The 19,768-nt window shown below is 43.1% G+C and overlaps 1 protein-coding gene across 3 annotated transcripts in view; it reads left to right on the top strand.

The window, feature by feature from the left end:
- The first annotated feature begins 5,813 nt into the window (after positions 1 to 5,813).
- The window catches only part of LOC138767662 (patatin-like phospholipase domain-containing protein 6), a 36,353-nt gene continuing 22,398 nt past the window's right edge, over positions 5,814 to 19,768 (top strand). Inside the window, exons 1-14 of one of the 3 annotated variants that reach the window (XM_069945325.1) lie at positions 5,814 to 5,892; positions 9,213 to 9,264; positions 11,867 to 11,966; positions 12,798 to 12,850; positions 14,026 to 14,063; positions 14,139 to 14,279; positions 14,427 to 14,586; positions 15,219 to 15,299; positions 15,841 to 15,969; positions 17,430 to 17,510; positions 17,596 to 17,668; positions 17,926 to 18,009; positions 18,914 to 18,987; positions 19,296 to 19,376. In XM_069945325.1, coding sequence (XP_069801426.1) covers positions 9,214 to 9,264; positions 11,867 to 11,966; positions 12,798 to 12,850; positions 14,026 to 14,063; positions 14,139 to 14,279; positions 14,427 to 14,586; positions 15,219 to 15,299; positions 15,841 to 15,969; positions 17,430 to 17,510; positions 17,596 to 17,668; positions 17,926 to 18,009; positions 18,914 to 18,987; positions 19,296 to 19,376 — 1,146 coding nt within the window. In that variant the 5' untranslated portion in view covers positions 5,814 to 5,892; position 9,213. Of the gene's footprint in view, positions 5,893 to 9,212; positions 9,265 to 11,866; positions 11,967 to 12,797; positions 12,851 to 13,285; positions 13,405 to 14,025; positions 14,064 to 14,138; positions 14,280 to 14,426; positions 14,587 to 15,218; positions 15,300 to 15,840; positions 15,970 to 17,429; positions 17,511 to 17,595; positions 17,669 to 17,922; positions 18,010 to 18,913; positions 18,988 to 19,295; positions 19,377 to 19,768 lie in introns of those variants that run through there. The other 2 variants (XM_069945315.1, XM_069945333.1) reach the window with 2 other exon arrangements.

Below are 19,768 nucleotides of genomic sequence, written 5' to 3'. Positions count from 1 at the left end.
AAGTCCCAGAAGGACAGAGAATCTCACACAGTACAGAGTGTTCCTCAATGTATTAAAGTATTTTTGTTAGCAATGAGCTATTAAAAAAAATATATGGATGTATTGTACTATTGTACTATAACCAAATGGATATAGTAGTAACTGCTCCCTTTTCCAATGAAATCCTGGAAAAGTTCTATGTAGTGTGAACATTTTTTTCCTCTCGTTCCATGCCTAGTACGTAATTATGGACATTGTGCTATAGACTTTAAAGCTCCAAATGAATTTCAACCTTTGTGGTACTGTACTGACACAGCCGCCTGGCCTCTATAGCCGTGCAGGTAGGGCTACAGAGACAAATTTTAGCAATGTCTGTACATACCTTTAAAGGGGTACTCTGGTGTTGGTATATAGAAAATAATAAAGATGGTTTTCTTACCTCTCCATGCTCCCCTGGTGTCTTCCTGCCGTGTCTCTGGGTCCCCTGCTGACCGCAGCCGCTGCAGACACTTGTGATTAACCGGTCTCTGCCGCCCCAGCCCGCTTAGCCAATCGCTGTTTATAATGCTGTCCCGTCTGGGTCAGTGATTGGAGGGATATCTACCTCATTCGGGCCTGATTTGGCAGGTAATCTCTCTGTAATAGGGCCGTAAGTCTTGGTTTGACTAAGCAAAAATCTTTTCCCAGATTGGCAGCCATATCAGCATTATGGTAGCCGACTCAGTCTAATGTTGGCAAGTACTTAAAGGGAACCCGTCACCCCCAAACCTGGGGCGGAACTCACTCAACCCCCGATAGTTAGTTAGTCCCACTCCAAATGCCAAGAGCCTCGCAGTGTGTGTGTTAAAGGAGAACTCCGGGTAAAATTGTGCTGCCCGATGTTGTGCACTCATCTGCCTCCCTCCCGCCCCATGCTGCCCGATGCAGAGTGCTCCTCTTTCTCCCTCTCGTCCCATGCTGCCCGGTGCAGAGTGCTCCTCTTTCTCCCTCCCGTCCCATGCTGCCCAGTGCAGAGTGCTCCTGCAGAGAGGCAGCATGGAGCAATAGAGGGCGGGAGGGAGGCGGCGGGGAACGGGATAGATGGTAACTAAACAGAGTTAACCCTGCTGCATGGTAGGGGGCTTGTGCTAGTGTGTTGGTGGGGGGGGAATGATGATTGTGATGATCACTCCTATCATTGCTCCTGGCTGTGGCACATGAAGGGCCATGTTATACATTTTTAAATGTAATTTATACGTATACTGTGCCCCTGCTGGACACTTCAGGTATATAGACTGGGTTGTGACATCACGTTTTTTTTTGCGAAATTGAAGCCTGCCTGATCTACTAAATTAAAGGAAATAGAACTATATGCTCCTGTGCTTTGTGTGATTTTTTTGTATATATAATTTGTAATTAATAAAGAATTGTTTTTTTGATGCGCTACCTTTTGTGCATATGCTTTCTTCTTTCTTTTTAGGGTATTGTGTTTTTATATGCACTGGTTTAGCACTGGTGTAGTATTGGTGGTGCCCACAATTTCTTCTTGCATTAGGAATTTGTCAAACTTGGCTTATGTAATAACATATTAAAAAATAGATTTTGCCCGGAGTTCTTCTTTAAAGAAGTCATTCATCAGACACTTGGTGAATAGGACAGTGGACTTGTCTCTGTACTATACAGCCCTCACACAGATCAGCAATCCGCACAAAGACAATATTGTTCATTGTTGCTAATAGGAACGATCAAAGAATATGCTGTATACAGCAGCCATGTGATAGACAAGAAATATATAATAAACTAGAAAAAAATCCAAATGTTGCCCAAGTATAAAGTGTCTGTTGTCTTGTTGTGTTCATTGGTTTTGGTCCAAGGGTGTCCAGGAGGTTAATTCAAGCCCTTATTTTTGTTTACAAGGAAATTTCTAGTAGTCCTACATACTGCAGACTAATGCCCCTATTCCACAGGTCGTTTAGAGGAGCAAACGAGCGCTCTCAGCGCTCGTTTGCTCCTCGTTCCCCGCTCGCTGCCGCTGCTATTCAACGCGGCTGCGGCGAGCGGGTGAGTGCGGGAGGGGCTCCGGGGAGCTGCGGGGGGGCTGCCCGGGGGATCGCTGATCGTCCGGGCAGCCCATAGGATACAGCAGCGTCTGCTGCCGATGCTCCTATTCAACGGAGCGACGGCAGCAGATCGCTGCTATATCAGTCGCTTGTTTTTCAACATGTTGAAAAACAAGCGACTGCAACGATCAGCCGACATGAACGATGTCGGCTCATCGTTGCACTCTATTCCACCAGACGATTATCGTACGTAGCGGCCGATATCGGCCGAATACGAACGATAATCGTTCCGTGGAATGGGGCCTTTACACCTTTTTTATTTTATTTATAACCTCCTAAATACCTGTCAACAGTCAAACTGGTAGGAGATGGAGTCATAGGACTGGTAGTAGATGGAGTCATAGGATTGGTAGGAAATGGAGTAATAGGATCGGTAGGAGATGGAGTCATAGGACTGTTAGGAGATGGAGTTATAGGATCGGTAGGAGATGGAGTAATCGGATCGGTAGGAGATGGAGTCATAGGACTGTTAGGAGATGGATTCATAGGACTGTTAGTTGATGGAGTCATAGGACTGGTAGGATATGAAGTCATAGGACTGGTAGGAGATGGAGTCATAGGACTGGTAGGAGATGGAGTCATAGGACTGGTAGGAGATGGAGTCATAGGACTGGTAGGATATGAAGTCATAGGACTGGTAGGAGATGGAGTCATAGGACTGGTAGGAGATGGAGTCATAGGACTGGTAGGATATGGAGTCATAGGACTGGTAGGAGATGGAGTCATAGGACTGGTAGGATATGGAGTCATAGGACTGGTAGGAGATTGAGTCATAGGATTTGTTGGAGATTGAGTCATAGGACTTGTAGGAGATGGAATTACAGGACTGCTAGGAGATGAAGTCTTACTATTAGTAGGAGCTGAAGTCATAGGACTGGTAGGAGATGGAGTCATAGGACTGGTAGGATATGGAGTCGTAGGACTGGTAGGAGATGGAGTCATAGGACTGGTAGGATATGAAGTCATAGGACTGGTAGGAGATGGAGTCATAGGACTGGTAGGATATGGAGTCATAGGACTGGTAGGAGATGAAGTCATAGGTCTGTTAGGAGGTCGAGTCAAATGACTGGCAGGAGATGAGGTCATAGGACTCTATAGCAGAACCTGTTAATAGCACTGGCGGGGTGTTTCTCACCACCATGGAGCACCCCCTTTGGCCCATCCACCCCTTCCTTCAGAGACGCCTTTTAAATTTTATTTATAACCTCCTAAATACCTGTCAACAGTCAAACTGGTAGGAGATGGAGTCATAGGACTGGTAGTAGATGGAGTCATAGGATTGGTAGGAAATGGAGTAATAGGATCGGTAGGAGATGGATTCATAGGACTGTTAGTTGATGGAGTCATAGGACTGGTAGGATATGAAGTCATAGGACTGGTAGGAGATGGAGTCATAGGACTGGTAGGAGATGGAGTCATAGGACTGGTAGGAGATGGAGTCATAGGACTGGTAGGAGATGAAGTCATAGGACTGGTAGGAGATTGAGTCATAGGACTGGTAGGAGATGGAGTCATAGGACTGGTAGGAGATGGAGTCATAGGACTGGTAGGAGATGGAGTCATAGGACTGGTAGGAGATGGAGTCATAGGACTGGTAGGATATGGAGTCATAGGACTGGTAGGATATGGAGTCATAGGACTGGTAGGAGATGGAGTCATAGGACTGGTAGGATATGGAGTCATAGGACTGGTAGGAGATTGAGTCATAGGATTTGTTGGAGATTGAGTCATAGGACTTGTAGGAGATGGAATTACAGGACTGCTAGGAGATGAAGTCTTACTATTGGTAGGAGCTGAAGTCATAGGACTGGTAGGAGATGAAGTCATAGGTCTGTTAGGAGGTCGAGTCAAATGACTGGCAGGAGATGAGGTCATAGGACTCTATAGCAGAACCTGTTAATAGCACTGGCGGGGTGTTTCTCACCACCATGGAGCACCCCCTTTGGCCCATCCACCCCTTCCTTCAGAGACGCCTTCCCTATGCATATTCATGGATGCATAATCAGGCAGTGTGCCAAAGACTGATTATGCATAGGGATGGTGTTACTGAAGGAGGCGGTGGACCTGGGGGGTCTTCCATGGCACATTTGCATAGATGATCTTTATCAAACAGCACAAAAACTGTGGGGCGGACAGAAACAAGAAGCTCAACGGTGCTAACATCAGAGAACGGAGCTGCTGATAGTTCCCCTTTAAATATTCAAAATTCATTCATTTACCAAACTTGCCTCCTTCTCCTGATATGCTGCTCTTTTCCTCCCATTGTTGACAGCTTGTTGTCTAGGTTATCGACCACCACTCTGCTCTAAAAAACAGTGGTCTTGCTAGTATGAATATAGCTTTAGTGTAGATGTATATAGATATAGGCCCAAATTTATTAATGTGTGTCAGGTAAATAACTTAATAATAATCGCAAATATTTGTGTAAACACATGCTCTGGCGAAGTCCCATTCACCTAAAGGGAGGGCATGGGGGTGCGGCAAGTTGGGAGGGAGGCATAAATCATGGTGAAAATCTAGTCCAACTGGACGGATTAACTAAGAGGGATTTTTATTAGATGCCACTGTCAAAACTACTTCCTCTAGTGTATGGTCCAAAATTGTATCATGCCCTTCTAACTTTATGTAGACCGGAATATGTCAATAATAGTGGCTGATAACAGAGTACAAGAGTGTATATATATCCTCTGGAGACAATCCTGTTATAATGACTGATAACAGGGAACAAAAGTTGCGACTGCTGTATAGGTTCAGCAAGGACAGGCCCTTTATGAAACCCTTCCCGGACACCCAATGTACCTATATTTGTGGTCAAATGGTTCAGGCATTTAGATGCTTATAAAGGACAGACTGCAATAATAAGACTGTACTTAGGTGCCACACGGATCACGTGTTTGGATATCAATAGAATAGAGTACAGACTGTGATAATGGCTGATAACAGAGAACAATAGTGAGTGACTGCTGTATAAGTCCAGCACAGTCAGAACCTTCACAAAAATCTTCCTAGACACCCAGTATACCCACTTACCATGTATAGGGCCATACGTGTTGTGGCCTTTGGATGCCTAATAAAGACAGGCTGTGATAATGGCTGATAACAGAGAAAAACAGTTTGCTAGTGCCGCATATGTCCAACAAGACCTTTGTGACCTTTACGACCCACTGATATTGGCCTCAAAAACGGCATCAACCAGTCAGCTTTCTAGTGCTTATTCCGATTACTAGTAGCGTATAGAATCACAACAAACACAGGGGCCAGAAGCGGCACAGGTTCCAAAAATAAGTCTGTCCTCGAGCCGGCGGAGAGGTATGTGGAGCAAAGGGCACCATAGTATCTGCTGCCTTCAGGAACACAGCACAACATATGTACTAGTAGTGTGAGGGTTCTACACCTCCATTCTGTAATCCCATTGAGAAACACCACTGTAAGCCAATCTGAAAATGGCTGATAACAGAGAATAATAGATTATATTGAACCATATAGCAAAAGAATTTTAGGTTAAGTGCCCGAGTAATGAATGAGATTGTGCTGCTGTCAGTATGTTAGTAATGCTGTCAGTATGTTAGTAACGCTGTCAGTATTTACAAGCACCGGTGTTGACAGACGGCACATGTCACCCCATATATAGGGATCCTGGGTGGAGTAAGCAGGCCTGGTGTTTACTATGCCACCCTATTACAGCTCAAATCCCTGCCCAGCCCTGAACGTGACGTCACTTGTATAGAGACTTGATAATAAAGTCAGGAGAAGGTCGAGCAAGTGAGGACAAGGAGGTGAAAAGTGTCATTATCTGAACAGAAGCTATTGTTAGGTATGGGGTAATAATCTGCAGGTGTTATAGTCTGCAGGTGTCTGCTTACTGCTTGGTGTGTGTTATTCTGATTGTATGGTGCTAATAAAGAATAGCATGAAAAGGAATGCTCTGCAGCTTTGTACCGCTATTTTAAGGTGAATTGCTCTGCAGAACAGAATCCAGTCTTCTACTCGTTGTATTGTCCTGATCGTCTAGTAGGATTATGATTTGCTAATGTTTGTTATGTATAGTACAATTATAGTCTATCTGCACAGATTACGGTCTTTACAGACAGGTAGTTATAATGCTCTGTCCCGTCTAGGGTCCTGTTATTTATTTATTTTTGGTGCTGAAATGATGTATGATGTAATATATACCGTAATAGTATATATAATAATTAGAGATGAGCGAGTAGTGAAATATTCGACTTTCGAGAATTCAAATCGAATAGGCACAGATATTCGACTATTCGAATGAGTATTCGATCCCATTATAGTCTATGGGAAAAAATTTTTTGGCATTGAAAATCAAAATTCAACCACTTGGAGGTCACCAAGTCCCCCATGAAACCTCCCTAAACGATGCGAACACCTCGGAATGACTCTGGGACATTAGGGGTAGCATGCCTGGGTGCAGTCAACACCCCAAAATTGCAGTATAATGCCACTCTCCGCAGTTGCGAAGGAAAAATATTTGCGAACGCTTTACGAACATTTATGCCAATATTTCGTTTGTATTTCTTGCCCAGGGTTACATGCATGATTCCAATGTGCATCCGTAGAGCGTCATGTTATTCACGCGTATCACGCGTAATGCTGAACGTTACTGGAACAGTATGTATGACGTGCCTTTTTCTGGGCTACTGGAACAATATGTATCACGTGCCTTTTTCTGGGCTACTGGAACAATATGTATCACATGCCTTTTACTGGGCTACTGGAACAATATATATCAGGTGCCCTTAGTGGGCTACTGGAATAATATGTATCATGTGCCTTTTACTGAGCTACTGAAACAGTATATATCAGGTGCCCTTAGTGGGATACTGGAACAATATGTATAACGTGCCCTTAGTGGTGTTAAACAGGGACACTATAAGTCACATGTACAGACAGGGTACTGGAATGAATACAGATGCTGATGCTGCTGCTGCTTTCTTAGCACTAAGGAGGGCTTTGGATTCAGAGATGACTTTTTCGCTGTATTTTAGCCCTGAAAAGGACTTTTGGGTTCAGTAGTAATCCTGCCTAACCAAAACGCTACTAAAACCTATCTCTCCCTGCTGCAAGATCTTTTCCTGGCTAGGTTGAAAGCGCATCTGCGGTGAAGAGGCGGGAGCCAAGTATTTAAGATTCGAGGTCATGTGGTTCAGCCATCCAATAAGGGTAGGCGCCGTTTTCGCGCTGCGTGCGTACTCCCAGGGTCCCTCACGGCCTCCCTGCATGGTCATTGGATTAAAAACAGCGCCAAGTGCGATGGGAGGGCTTTCGAATGTTTCCTGCGTATTCACCTCACTACTCGATTGAATTCGAATCTTTGGAATACCGCAATATTCAATCGAATACCAACTCGATCGAATCGTATTCGCTCATCTCTAATAATAATCCATGAGATGAATAAACATGAATATTAAACTTTTTCCCTGTTACATTTATTTGCATTCAATTCAATGAGAAAACTTCAGGCATTTCCCATCTGGTTTAATTTTACGTCTGTAGATACCAGTGTAAGAGATATGAGCATAGTACTTTGCTTTCTTTGTCCAAAAAAGTACGTTTTTTTTTTTTAACTATATTTTGGCTATATTCACACATGTTCCACCCCCCTTTTATTAAAATGGCTGTTTTTTTTTAATAAGGACGGCTGTAAATAATGATCATGATGATTATTTACGGCCATAATTATCAAAAAATGGCCTTTTTTTTTACTTTAAAAAAACAGTGGGGGAGATTTATCAAACATGGTGTAAAGTGAAACTGGCTTAGTTGCCCCTAGCAACCAATCAGATTCCACCTTTCATTCCTCACATACTCTTTGGAAAATGAAAGGTTGAATCTGATTGGTTGCTAGGGGCAACTGAGCCAGTTTCACTTTACACCACGTTTGATAAATCTCCCCTAGTGTGTGAACATAGCTTTTGGGTGTGTTTTTTTGCATGTAAACATTTAGGGTGTCTTTAGAGAGATTTATCTAACAGATTTTTGAAGCCAAAGCCAGTAACAGACTATAAACAGGTCAGATAACAGGTCATAAAGGAAAGACTATAAACAGAGAACAGGTCATAAAGGAAAGACAGAGATTCTCCTCTTTTCAAATCCATTCCTGGCTTTGGCTTCCAAAATCTATTAACCTACCAAAATTTATCAAACTGGTGTAAAGTAGAATTGTCTTAGTTGCCCCTAGCAACCAGATTCCACCTTTGATTTTTAAAGGAATCTGTGAGGAATTAAAAGTGGAATCTGATTGGTTGCTAGGGGCAACTAAGACAATTCTACTTTACACCAGTTTAATAAATTTCCCCATTAGGGTACCTTTACACAGAGATTTATCTGACAGATTTTTGAAGCCAAAGCCCGGAATGTATTTGAAAAGAGGAGAAATATCAGTTTTTCCTTTATGACCGGTTCCCTATGTATAGTCAGTTCCTGGCTTTGGCTTCAAAAAACCTGTCAGCTAAATCTCTCTGTGTAAAGGCACCCTTAGGCTATGTTCCCACTACAAGATCATAACAGGGAAAGGCGTCCATCTTTTACTATTGACGGTTGCAAATAATGATCATAATCACTCATTAATAAGAGACGACTGACTTTTTCTGTTACGTTCCCATAGTGGGAACAAGCCTTAAACACTATGTTCCCACAACAGGTGAACATCATTTTGAGACTAAATAAAGTTATTATGAAATTACGGCCGTTATTCGGCCTCAAAATGACAGTTGTCCTTAACGACAGCCAAAAAGAGACATCATGGAAACATAGCCAAAAACTGCAGGCAAAGATCTTATTTGCATAGAACACCAAGAAAAAAAACATCAGAAAAAAGCTCTAAAAATGCTCAGTAAAACATAATGCAAAAAAGCACTCCAAAAAACAAAACAACAAAAAGAAAACAAAAATACTTTTTTTGCTTGAGAATATAGCCAATGACAGACTTTTTCTTCTTTGTGTAATAAAATTAGGAGGTGTGTTTCAGCTGTATTCAGGCTACAACTACTTTTATAATCTGTTTGGTTGACTGCTTAAAAAGTAGAAAATGGTATATTGTAGGCCGATGTCCAGGAAAATGCATAAAATAAGATGACATGTTATGGTGACAGAGAATGTCTACTCTTTGTGCAGGATGATAAATCACATGATGCAGAAGGGGCGGAGCTTACTTGAAATTGACTTGGTAAGTACGAGGTAGAGTTTCTGAATTCTATTTGTTTGTCAAATGTCAGGTTTTCTAACATGAATGATAACATAAAAACTGCAAATTTTTTAGAGTTGCTTTTTTTCTAGTTTAGATATATTGGGGGCAAAAAAAAAAAAAAAGAATAATTACCCTTTAATGGCAGCTGATACCCCCACCAAGGGTTTTGTCCGTATAATCAGTAGCTACAAATTTTATTCTCTTCTCTGTGGAACTCATACTAATACAAAGAAGAAATTTATAAAAATACTCTTTAAGGGTGCCTTCACACCTACCGTATCTCAGCAGAAAATCCGCTGCGGATCCGCAGCAGATTTAAAGGGAACCATTCACCCCGTGGCCCCCGGCAGAAACTGACATACAGTGACATAAAGGTCAATATACTTACCACATCGCTCCCAGTCCCGTCCCGGATCCCGTTGTTGACACAGAGAAATCGCCGATTCTTCTTCTCCCGCCCATTATGGTAATGAGCTGAGATGAGTCCAACGTCCATAGGAAACGACGGACGAGTCCAACTTATTCATGAGGTCCTCTTCTCGTCGCCGCCCATCCACGCCTCCTGGAACTTGATTGACGTCTTCAGTCTTCTGCCGAATTCCCGCGCAGGGGCCGCTGCGATGGTCTCGTCACCTCTTCTGCGCCTGCACGGTAAACAGGATACGTGTTCGAGCCAATCGGCGCATGCGCAGTAAACAGTGAAGCTGCGGAGCGGCTTCAATTGTGAACTGCGCATGCGCCGAAAACGACTGTCACGGCGCCTGCGCGGGATCCGGCGAGAAGAAAGAAGACGAGGAGGAAGAGGACCTGGCGTCAATCAAGTGTCGGAGGCGGGGAGAAGGCCGGATTTCGGACCCGGCGGCGCTCATTACCATAATGGGCGCGAGAAGAAGAATCGTCGATTTCTCCGTGTTAACAACGGGCTTCGGGACGGGACCGGGAGCGATGTGGTAAGTATATTGACCTTTATGTCACTGTATGTCAGTTTCTGCCGGGGGCCACGGGGTGAATGGTTCCCTTTAAGTAAATGAATGAACACAGCATTAAATACGCACTGTCAAATCCGCTGCGGATCCGCAGCAGATTTGTAAGTGCGGATTTGATGCTGTGTTCATTCATTTAGTTAAATCTGCTGCGGATCTGCTGCGGATCCGCAGCGGATTTTCTGCTGCGATACGGTAGGTGTGAAGGCACCCTAAAGGGGTTGTCCTGTTTAGACTGTGCACTTTCATACACCCTATGGGCGGGTTCAGACTATGGAATTCTCGCGGATAAATTCCGCCTAATTCCTTCGCTAGAACGTGCTCACAGCCGCGCGCCTTTCCGCCGGCTCCATAGACACCATTCTATGGGCCGGCTGATTCAGCTATGCGCCGAAAGAATTGACATGTCAATTCTTTTGGCGGAATGCGGATTCCGCCCGTGCATGGAATGGTGTCTATGGCATGGGCGGAGAGGCGCACGGCCGTGAGCACGTACAGACAACGCAATTCAGCGGAATTTATCCACGCCAATTTTTTAGTCTGAACCCGCTCTATTAGGGGGTTCTCAGTTTATAATACAGGATTCCTCTGTTCAGTGATCACATCTCTTGGCTAGAGCAGAAAGCAACTGATAGAGCATCTGTTTCTCTGGAGGACCTGTTCTGTCTAGCTTTGTACCCATGACCATTGATATGTATAGACATTGTGTAATACCTAATTTGACCTGTGGTGGCGCTGTTCGGAAATTGACCAGTAACTGCCATGTTTCTTTACAGTTGTGGCTGATTGCCTGAGATTCATTAACTTATTATCAAGGGACAATACAAACTGGGATCCTAAACTGCAAATCTGCAGGGTCTTGCATGTATTATTTTGTTAGAGATGGATACCATGCTGTTCCTGCATGTCCATTGGTTTGGGCCTTAATGGTGCGTTCACACCTACAGGATCTGCAGCTTATTTTCTGCAGCAGATTTCATTTAAATAACTGAACACAGCATCAAATCTGCTGCAGATCTGCTGCAGATCCTGTAGGTGTGAACGCACCCTAAAGGGGTTATCCAGCACTACAAAAACATGGCCACTTTCTTCCAGAGACAGCCCCACTCTTGTCTCCAGCTTGGGTGGGGTTTTGCTGCTCAGTTCTATTGAAGTGAATGGAGCTTAAAGGGGTTATCCAGCGCTACAAAAACATGGCCACTTTCCCCCTACTGTTGTCTCCAATTTGGGTGGGGTTTTGAAACTTAATTCCATTGAAGTAAATGGAGCTTAATTGCAAACCGCACCTTAACTGGAGACAACAGTAGGGGGAAAAGTGGCCATGTTTTTGTAGTGCTGGATAACCCCTTTAATTGCAAACCGCACCTGAACTGGAGACAAGAGTCGTGTTGTGTCTGAAGGAAAGTGGCCATGTTTTTGTAGCACTGGATATTAAATTTAGTTTGAAGTCATCTACTGGCTACTTTTCTCCCCTATACAGAGCCTAGAGGTTACTATGTAAATCTTGTTATAGGGATCTACCACCTAATATCTTTGCATTGTCAGTACTATTGCTATGCTTTCATCTCGATACTTAATCAGAAATCTAATTTCCTCAGGATTATACAGTGACCAATTACACTGTGGGGGCAGGGCTCCTCATGGGTGGAGTCTGCTTACTGTGGCTGATCCAGTGGATTTCTCAAGGTAATCAGTCAGGTGAGTCATATTGTTTTTATACCCGTCCTGGAACGTATCTGTAGTGGGTGCGGAGGTAGCGGTTGCACCCTGGGTCTATTCCATAAGTAGCCTAAAAACAGTACAATTATAAGTCACACATGGGGGGTGGAGGGCATTGAAGTTCAGGAGCTTCACGTTATACTGCTGGCCCCACCCCTGAGGAACATTCTTGTATTATGATTACTGTTTAAGATTTCCATCCTACCAATGTCCAGGTTCTTCAAATACTATCAATCTCGGGTTATAATTATTGGGGTGTTCCCACCGATACCATTTATCACCTCTTACCTATCCATTCCACCCCCACCAGTATGTCTATGGTAATGATAAGTATGAATGTGTGCTGCGGCTGCCCATCCATACAACTCTATGGGACCTTTCTTTTTTAATCTAAAAGTCTGAAATTCTTTGCCTGTAGCATCCACAATGCTGGACTAGTACTGCAGCACCTTTATTCAAAAAATAGTGGGGTCCCAGCGGTAGAACCTCTACAGCTCAGCATGTACTAGCATATCCCAATATTATATCATCGCTTCTTATAGAGGGAAAACCCTGTTGATTCAGTAAGTTTCATAAATACCACAAGATTAACCACAATGAGAAAGTTAATCCGACTGCACCTCACATGCTTTGCCATTAGGAGGCGCTATGGTATTATAATTATAGTAATTATCTACATTGTATGTTCCTGACCTCATAGACGCATATGAGTGCTTTTAAGCTTTAGAAGGTATATGTCATACACATCAGTGACCCATTGAGGGCCAAATGTTTTGCTCTTCATAATCATTATGTTTGTATAACTCCCAGAACCTCCGGAACCTGAAACTCCAAGACGGCCGACACAGAAGATTCCTCACAAGGTAATAATAATAATAATAATAATAATAATAATAATAATAATAATAATATATTCCTGTTATATTAGATTTTTTTTTAGCAGTTGCAGCTACCTATATAATTGATTGATGAGCAGCAAACACAACCTATGACCTAGGCTGCCGCCACAAACAAACAACCCCCCCCCCCCCCCCCCCCCATACCTTTGTGTGTACTTTTAGGCTATGTTCATACTACGTACAGTATATTTTCGTAAAACTACGGCCGTTGTTTCTGATTGCAACAACGGCCGTGATTAATACGAAAATTCTTTTCTATAGTTGTGAAAAGATTCGTTGAATCAATATTTGGCATGTAGACTGGGTACCAGGACTCATCCATGTTCCATGTTTAATAATAATTTTCGATGCAGGTATACTACTTTGGGGAAATCAACTTAAAGCCCCTGGTGTGACTATCTCCCCTCCCCCTCTGTGATGCGGCTCCTTTAGAATCAATGGAGCTGCGTCACAGAAGGGAGGATGCTTCCGAAAAGACCAGAGCAGTGCACGGTTCAAAAGAAGGACCGCGCAATAAGGTATAATACCCGTTAAGTTAGCTTTAAAGCCAACTAAAGGGTCTTCAGTGACCAATGTGTCTCTTTCTCTGTTTATTAGGCACAGTGCCATACATTTGGTAGTGGCCATGTCTGGTACTGCAGATAAAGATTGGTGGGACTGAGCTATAAGGAGCAGACACAACCAAATGTACAAAACCGTGCCTGGTAAATCATAAACGGAATGTAGTGTATGCTGGCATTCTCTGTTCTCTTCATTCAGCTGGCAGCTGTGCCCGGTGGCCTCTTGCCAGACATTTACCGAATTAAAGAAACTTTCCTAAAAGGAGTCTTTAGGGAACGCTCAAAACGGTGGGTGTTGGGAATGAGTCTTTTGGTGCAGAGAACTGGTGCAGAACGAGCAAAGTCTTGAAGATGGGAATTAGAAGATTATGGAGGATTTTAGTTTTAGATGTAGAATGTAGGGACTATGTAGGGACAGATATAGGGAGGGGCAGCACTGAGTCTTCTGCATTGTAGTGAGGATTTGGTATCAGCAGAGAGATGATAACATAGTTATAGTAAATGATGTGGAAATGGACATTTATAAAGGATTACCCCCATGAGCAAAGACTAACAATATTCTCTGTGTATTTTTGGCAGGGTAAGAAGAGGAAGAAGGTGGTGAGCATAAAGCAAAGGTGAAGAAACCTTGGAATAATCTGTAGTGTCCTAGTATATTATGTAATCATGGTCTATAGGGTGCTTCATTGCAGGATTCGACGGGGAGGACGGGAGCAGCCTCCTAATGTATCACATCACCAAGAGACAATTCCCAGCCCGCTCCTCAGCCACCCTTCGGAATCGGAGACCCCAACTTTGCCCCCTGAAGTGCTTTACATGCTCCAAAGTGTTCGGTGAGTAACCTGATGCATATTCTTTACATGTTCCTCCTATGTAGACACTACCACAAGGCACAGGAACTAAGGGAAGTTAATAATACATTTCGCTGTGTAACCATGTCTCCTATCGTCTTCCCCTCCTGCTTCCTTTGTCTTGTCTAGTGTACTGGGACACTTTGAGCGACCTCTCTTCCTGTCATTGTGCCAACACGTGGTGTTTGAGTATTATGAACCTGGACAATTGGTCTTCTGCCCTGGGCAGCCTGACTCCAGCATTTACATAGTCTTGGAAGGAAAACTTGAGCTCTCACTATCCGATCCAGTAAGATATCACTTATTCTTGGCATGGCGTTAAATCTTGTACGATTGGCCATACACTGGGTAAATTATTCTACTCATAAGGTCTTCTTATTCTTTACTTCAACCCCTGTTCTAGCATCCAGGGCACCCTATTCTCTTGTATGGGACAGGTTTCTTGGCATGCTCTGTGACTTATGTAGAGGCCATTTCTTAGAGCAGGGGTTGTCAGTGGAAACAATTGCCTCCTAAAGATGTTGGTGTTGCTAGGAAGGCCAAAAATTGGGACAACCACATCAAATATAGATATAAAAGATATATGGAGCATGTTTTAAAGCATAAAGATTCTGAACTGAGTAGATATAACAGCTTATGTTTAAAGGGGTTATCCAGGGAGGAGAACAGGCCTTACCCCAGCTCTATACTCCCTCCCTCTGTTCGTCTTGGAAGCATTCCTTCCGAGACAAAAGGGGAACAGTTGCATGTCTACAGCCATACATGATGTCCAATAGCCGCCCCTTGTTAAAGGGGTAGTTCACCCCCCCAAAAAAAATTTATTCAAAGCAACTGGTCCCAGCAAGTGCAAGAGATTTGTAATCTACTTCCTACAGATTTTATGATATACCATTATTTAAGAAATCTTTGTCTTTCTCAAAGGATGGCACCAGACATTACATGAAGTCGGTGGGTCCTGGTGACAATGTGCACAGTCTCCTCAGTATTCTGGACGTTCTCACGGTAAGATGGTGTTACCAGAAGTGACTTCTGACTCCCTTTTGGCATGGCTTTGTATTGTCATCGGTGACAAGGCTTATTTCCTTATTTCCACAGCTTGTTAGTTCTTTACCTGGATTAATCCCATTTCTATATCCCCTGATGAAACCTGATACTCATGGGGGAAAACATGTCGAGACATTTTTTTTTAATTGATGAATTCATCTAAATGGGAATTTGTCTTTGGTTATACTGGTGTGACTATGTGATGTTTTTATCCATCTGGGGGATTTAAATAGGATGCTGAAGAGCTTTATTACTTCTTCAGGACCTTGTGACATCTATGGATTTTAAGGCACATCAATTAAAAGTTATGTTTTAATTAAGACTTTTGGTTCTATAATTAGTGATTATAACAGGGGGGACATTTTTGTTTCTGTCAATGCTGAGTAAAGATAAATTTTGGTACTATATGAAAGTAAGACAGTGGTTATTTCTAGTGTTGCTGGCACGGTTTCATTTCTTCTACACAAAAACAAAACTCAAAATCTGCTTCCTCATCCAGGGTCACCAGAGGCCTTACCGCACAGTGACAGCGAAGGCCATAGAGAAGAGCACAGTATTGCGTCTTCCTGTTGAGGCTTTTAGTGCTATCTTCAAGGTGTATCCTCAAAGCCTCATCCGAACTGTTCAGGTTGGTTGATGTATCAGGTTATGTATATGACTAATGTGAATGACAGGATGTTTTTTTAGTTTTTTTTTTTTTTTTTGTTGAGGCCGAGATCTTTGGATTCGTACATCTTCTAATTGCAACAAAATGAACCTATATAGTAGTCCCAGTATCCAATGATTTTTTTTTTTACATTCTGGTGGCCAATAATGGTCAAAAGTCAAATAGTTTGTATATATGATACCATCCAATGATCACTTTGTTAAACTCAAGCATTGTGGCATTTATGCAATTATGGAATCACTCATACGTCTCATGATCTACATCAGATATCTAAATGCATTTATGAGCATGAGTTATCTTGGAGCGGTCCCCGGCTGGCAGCAGTAACGGAGATCGCTCCTCCGGGACAACGTCCCGGAGGAGCGATCTCCTCCACTAGACACCAAGGATGTGCTGCGTCCGGTAATCGGATGCAGCTGTCATGTTGGACAGCTGCATCTGATTACTGTATTAACGGGCACAGCGATTGGAACGTGCCCGCTAATACCCGCGGTCCCGAGCTACAAGGGGCACCCAAAACCGCGTCGGTTCAGAGCGGGGTCGCCGCGCTGCCCTGCTCTGAACACCTCTTAGGGGCGCATGACGTATGGGTACGTCATGCGTCCTTAGGCTGGGTTCACACACAGTATATTTCAGGCAGTATTTGGTCCTCATGTCAGGTCCTCATAGCAACCAAAACCAGGAGTGGATTGAAAGCACAGAAAGGCTCTGTTCGCATAATGTTGTAATTGAGTGGATGGCCGTCATTTAATGGCAAATATTTGCTGTTATCTTAAAACAATGGCTGTTGTATTAAAATAATGGCAGTTATTTACTGTTATATGACGGCCATCCACTCAATTTCACCATTGTTGAACAGAGCCTTTCTGTGTTTTTAATCCACTCCTAGTTTTGGTGGCTATGAGGACCTGACATGAGGACCAAATACTGCCTGAAATATACTGTGTGTAAACCCAGCCTTAAGAGGTTAAAGGGGTTATCCAGTGCTACAAAAACATGGCCACTTTTTTTCAGAGAACACGACTCTTGTCTCCAGTTCAGGTGCAGTTTGCAATTAAGCTTTATTCACTTCAATGGAACTGAGCAGCAAAACCCCGCCCAAGCTGGAGACAAGAGCGGTGCTGTCTCTGGAAGAAAGTGGCCATGTTTTTGCAGTGCTAGATAACCCCTTTAACTGTATGTCCTGCAGGAAGTGGTGTATTCTCTCGAGTCTCACACAGTGTTCTCTGCTACCACCTCTGTCCATGTCAGGAACTGTCCAGAGCAGGAGCAAATCCCTTTAATGATAACCCTACTGGGGCACAGGATGAGTATGCCCTTGGTAGATGCCACACTACAATACCCCCCACCCCCGGCCTATAACACTTGATTGATGATGACCACATTTAATTATCTATTTTTCTTCCTTTCATTTTCTATAGATCATAGCCCTTCGTCTGCAAAGAGTCACATTCCTTGCTCTACATCATTACCTGGGACTGACTATTGAGCTTTTCCAGCACGTGAGAACCATCATCTTTTATTTTAAGGGTTTGACAAGGATGGTGGATAGAAAATATAACCATGTAGGTGTCTTTGTATGAACAGGACCTGCAGGCAGAGTCATGTACAGCTCAAGCAGCACGACCTCGACTTGTTAGAAGTATGACGCACGTAGAAGGTAGGGTTACAGCTTCTCATTATCACAGTAATTATGATTGGTCAATCTTTTAGTTGTTGACCACCAAATGTTCACCAGTATCATATACCACAAATTACTTTCCAGCGTGCTGAAAAATAATTTCTTCATGTTCTTTCTATTTCCTGAATTTGGTGTATACTTTTTATAATGTGGTACAATTATTGGTAATAGTTGCTGAGTTGTCTCTGCGTGACCATGAAATTAGTAAAGTTTTTTTTTTTTTTTTTTTTAAGAAGATCAAGTAAACGCATCTGTGGCCTCACCAACTCACCGGAGGCCTCCACCACTGGGAAGTTGCAAATCTTCTTCGGGAAGACCAGGTGTGAACAGCCTCACGCAGACTTTGTGACCATTGGCATCTTTTTATTGTTCTTTCTCCATTAGAATTCTACACTCAGATAGTATCATTGAAATTATTCATTTATGCTGTAACACCAACTATCTTAAAGTGACTGTACCACCAGGCCCAGGCTGAAGAAACCCCAGCCCCTCCATGACGTGACTCCATTAGAAACAATGGAACCCTATCATAGAGGGGCTAGGGTTTCCTCTCACTAAGGGTGGGTCAGCCTGCCTACAGTGCTTCAGCCTGGGCCTGGTGGTACAGTCACTTTAAGTTATTAGTGAAAGTACATGTGTTATTGTGGTAACCCCATCCTGGAGCTTTGGAGGTTTCATGATAGTTTACCCACAGTTGGCAATTCTTTATCCATCATATTAGCTGATAAAAAACATCTCACAGAGAAAGCAAAGATCTCCCCTATTTCTGCAATGTGTAAATATTCCAATATTTTCTGCCTTAAAGGGATTTTTAAGATAAATTTTATATGTTACTAGGGCTGCTTTAGAATATAATAGTACACTTACCTACTTGGGTTCCCCTGTGATGTCCTTTGGCTCCCTGATCACCACTACTTGCTACTTCAGAGAAGGACCTGTCTTGGAAGTGAAAGCCTGCTCAGCCAATCACCGGTAGAGATGGAACATCGCTATCGGCAGTGATTGGCTATTAATGCCAAGAAGTAGCAAGCAGCGCGGTAAGCTGAAAGAAAACACAGGGGAGCCCTGAGGACCCAGGTATATAAGTGTACATTAAAAAAAAAATTATGTAGGCCCCAGCCACATACAAAAATACTTTAATTTCCTCTTATTACATTTAAAATTAAGTAATTAAAAAGGGTTCACTTCCCATTCTTTCTAATGCTAGTCTCATCTCTTGGACAGGCTTTTGGCGATCTCTGGACTGTGAATTGGAGCAGAGTCGTATGCTGCAGACACCTGCACCAACCCCTGCTGTGGTAACATTTTGCCTTAGGGAACAGAGACATAGCAGTAGTGATTTTATATGATTCTCGTGGGACCATTTGCCTTAGGAGCCCACATGCCATTATATCTAATAAAACTGACAAGTGTTACAGGTGTCTTACTCAGAGGCCAGCTGCTAGCTATGGAGCCATGGTATAGGCTTTGTTCTGTAGCTTTAAGCTGAGCTTCCATGTCTGGGACTCCTGTGTGCATGTGACTTTTCTCCTACTGATTTGATGGGATTTTTGGGGGGATTCCACAAACACATTTTTTATACTTCTGTCTGTGAATTTCATTGTAGGATCTGGACTTGGAATCTGAGAATATAAAGAAACTATTGGAGAATGGAAAAAGACAGATGGCCAAGCTGATGGACCTTGAGGTAACATCTAGAGATGAGCAAACCGGGTTCGGGTTCGAGTCGATCCAAACCCGAACGTTCGGTATTTGATTAGCTGGGGCTGCTGAACTTGGATAAAGCTTTAAGGTTGTCTGGGAAACATGGATACAGCCAATGACTATATCCGTGTTTTCCACATAGCCTTAGGGCGTTATCCAAGTTCAGCAGCCACCGCTAATCAAATGCCGAAAGTTCGGGTTCGGATCTACTCGAGCATGCTCGAGGTTCGCTCATCTCTAGTAACATCAGTTCATGTGAAACCCAATGCCATAACTTTTTGTTGGTGCCTATCTCATATAGTGTATGGAGTATAAAAGTAGCCATACCAGAGACTAATTTTACCCTACAGAATAGGGCCTAATAACAGTTCTGTA

The sequence above is a fragment of the Dendropsophus ebraccatus genome, chromosome 1 (assembly GCF_027789765.1).
Source record: "Dendropsophus ebraccatus isolate aDenEbr1 chromosome 1, aDenEbr1.pat, whole genome shotgun sequence".
Classification (NCBI taxonomy): domain Eukaryota; kingdom Metazoa; phylum Chordata; class Amphibia; order Anura; family Hylidae; genus Dendropsophus; species Dendropsophus ebraccatus.
This window is presented reverse-complemented; position numbering and strand designations above follow the sequence as displayed.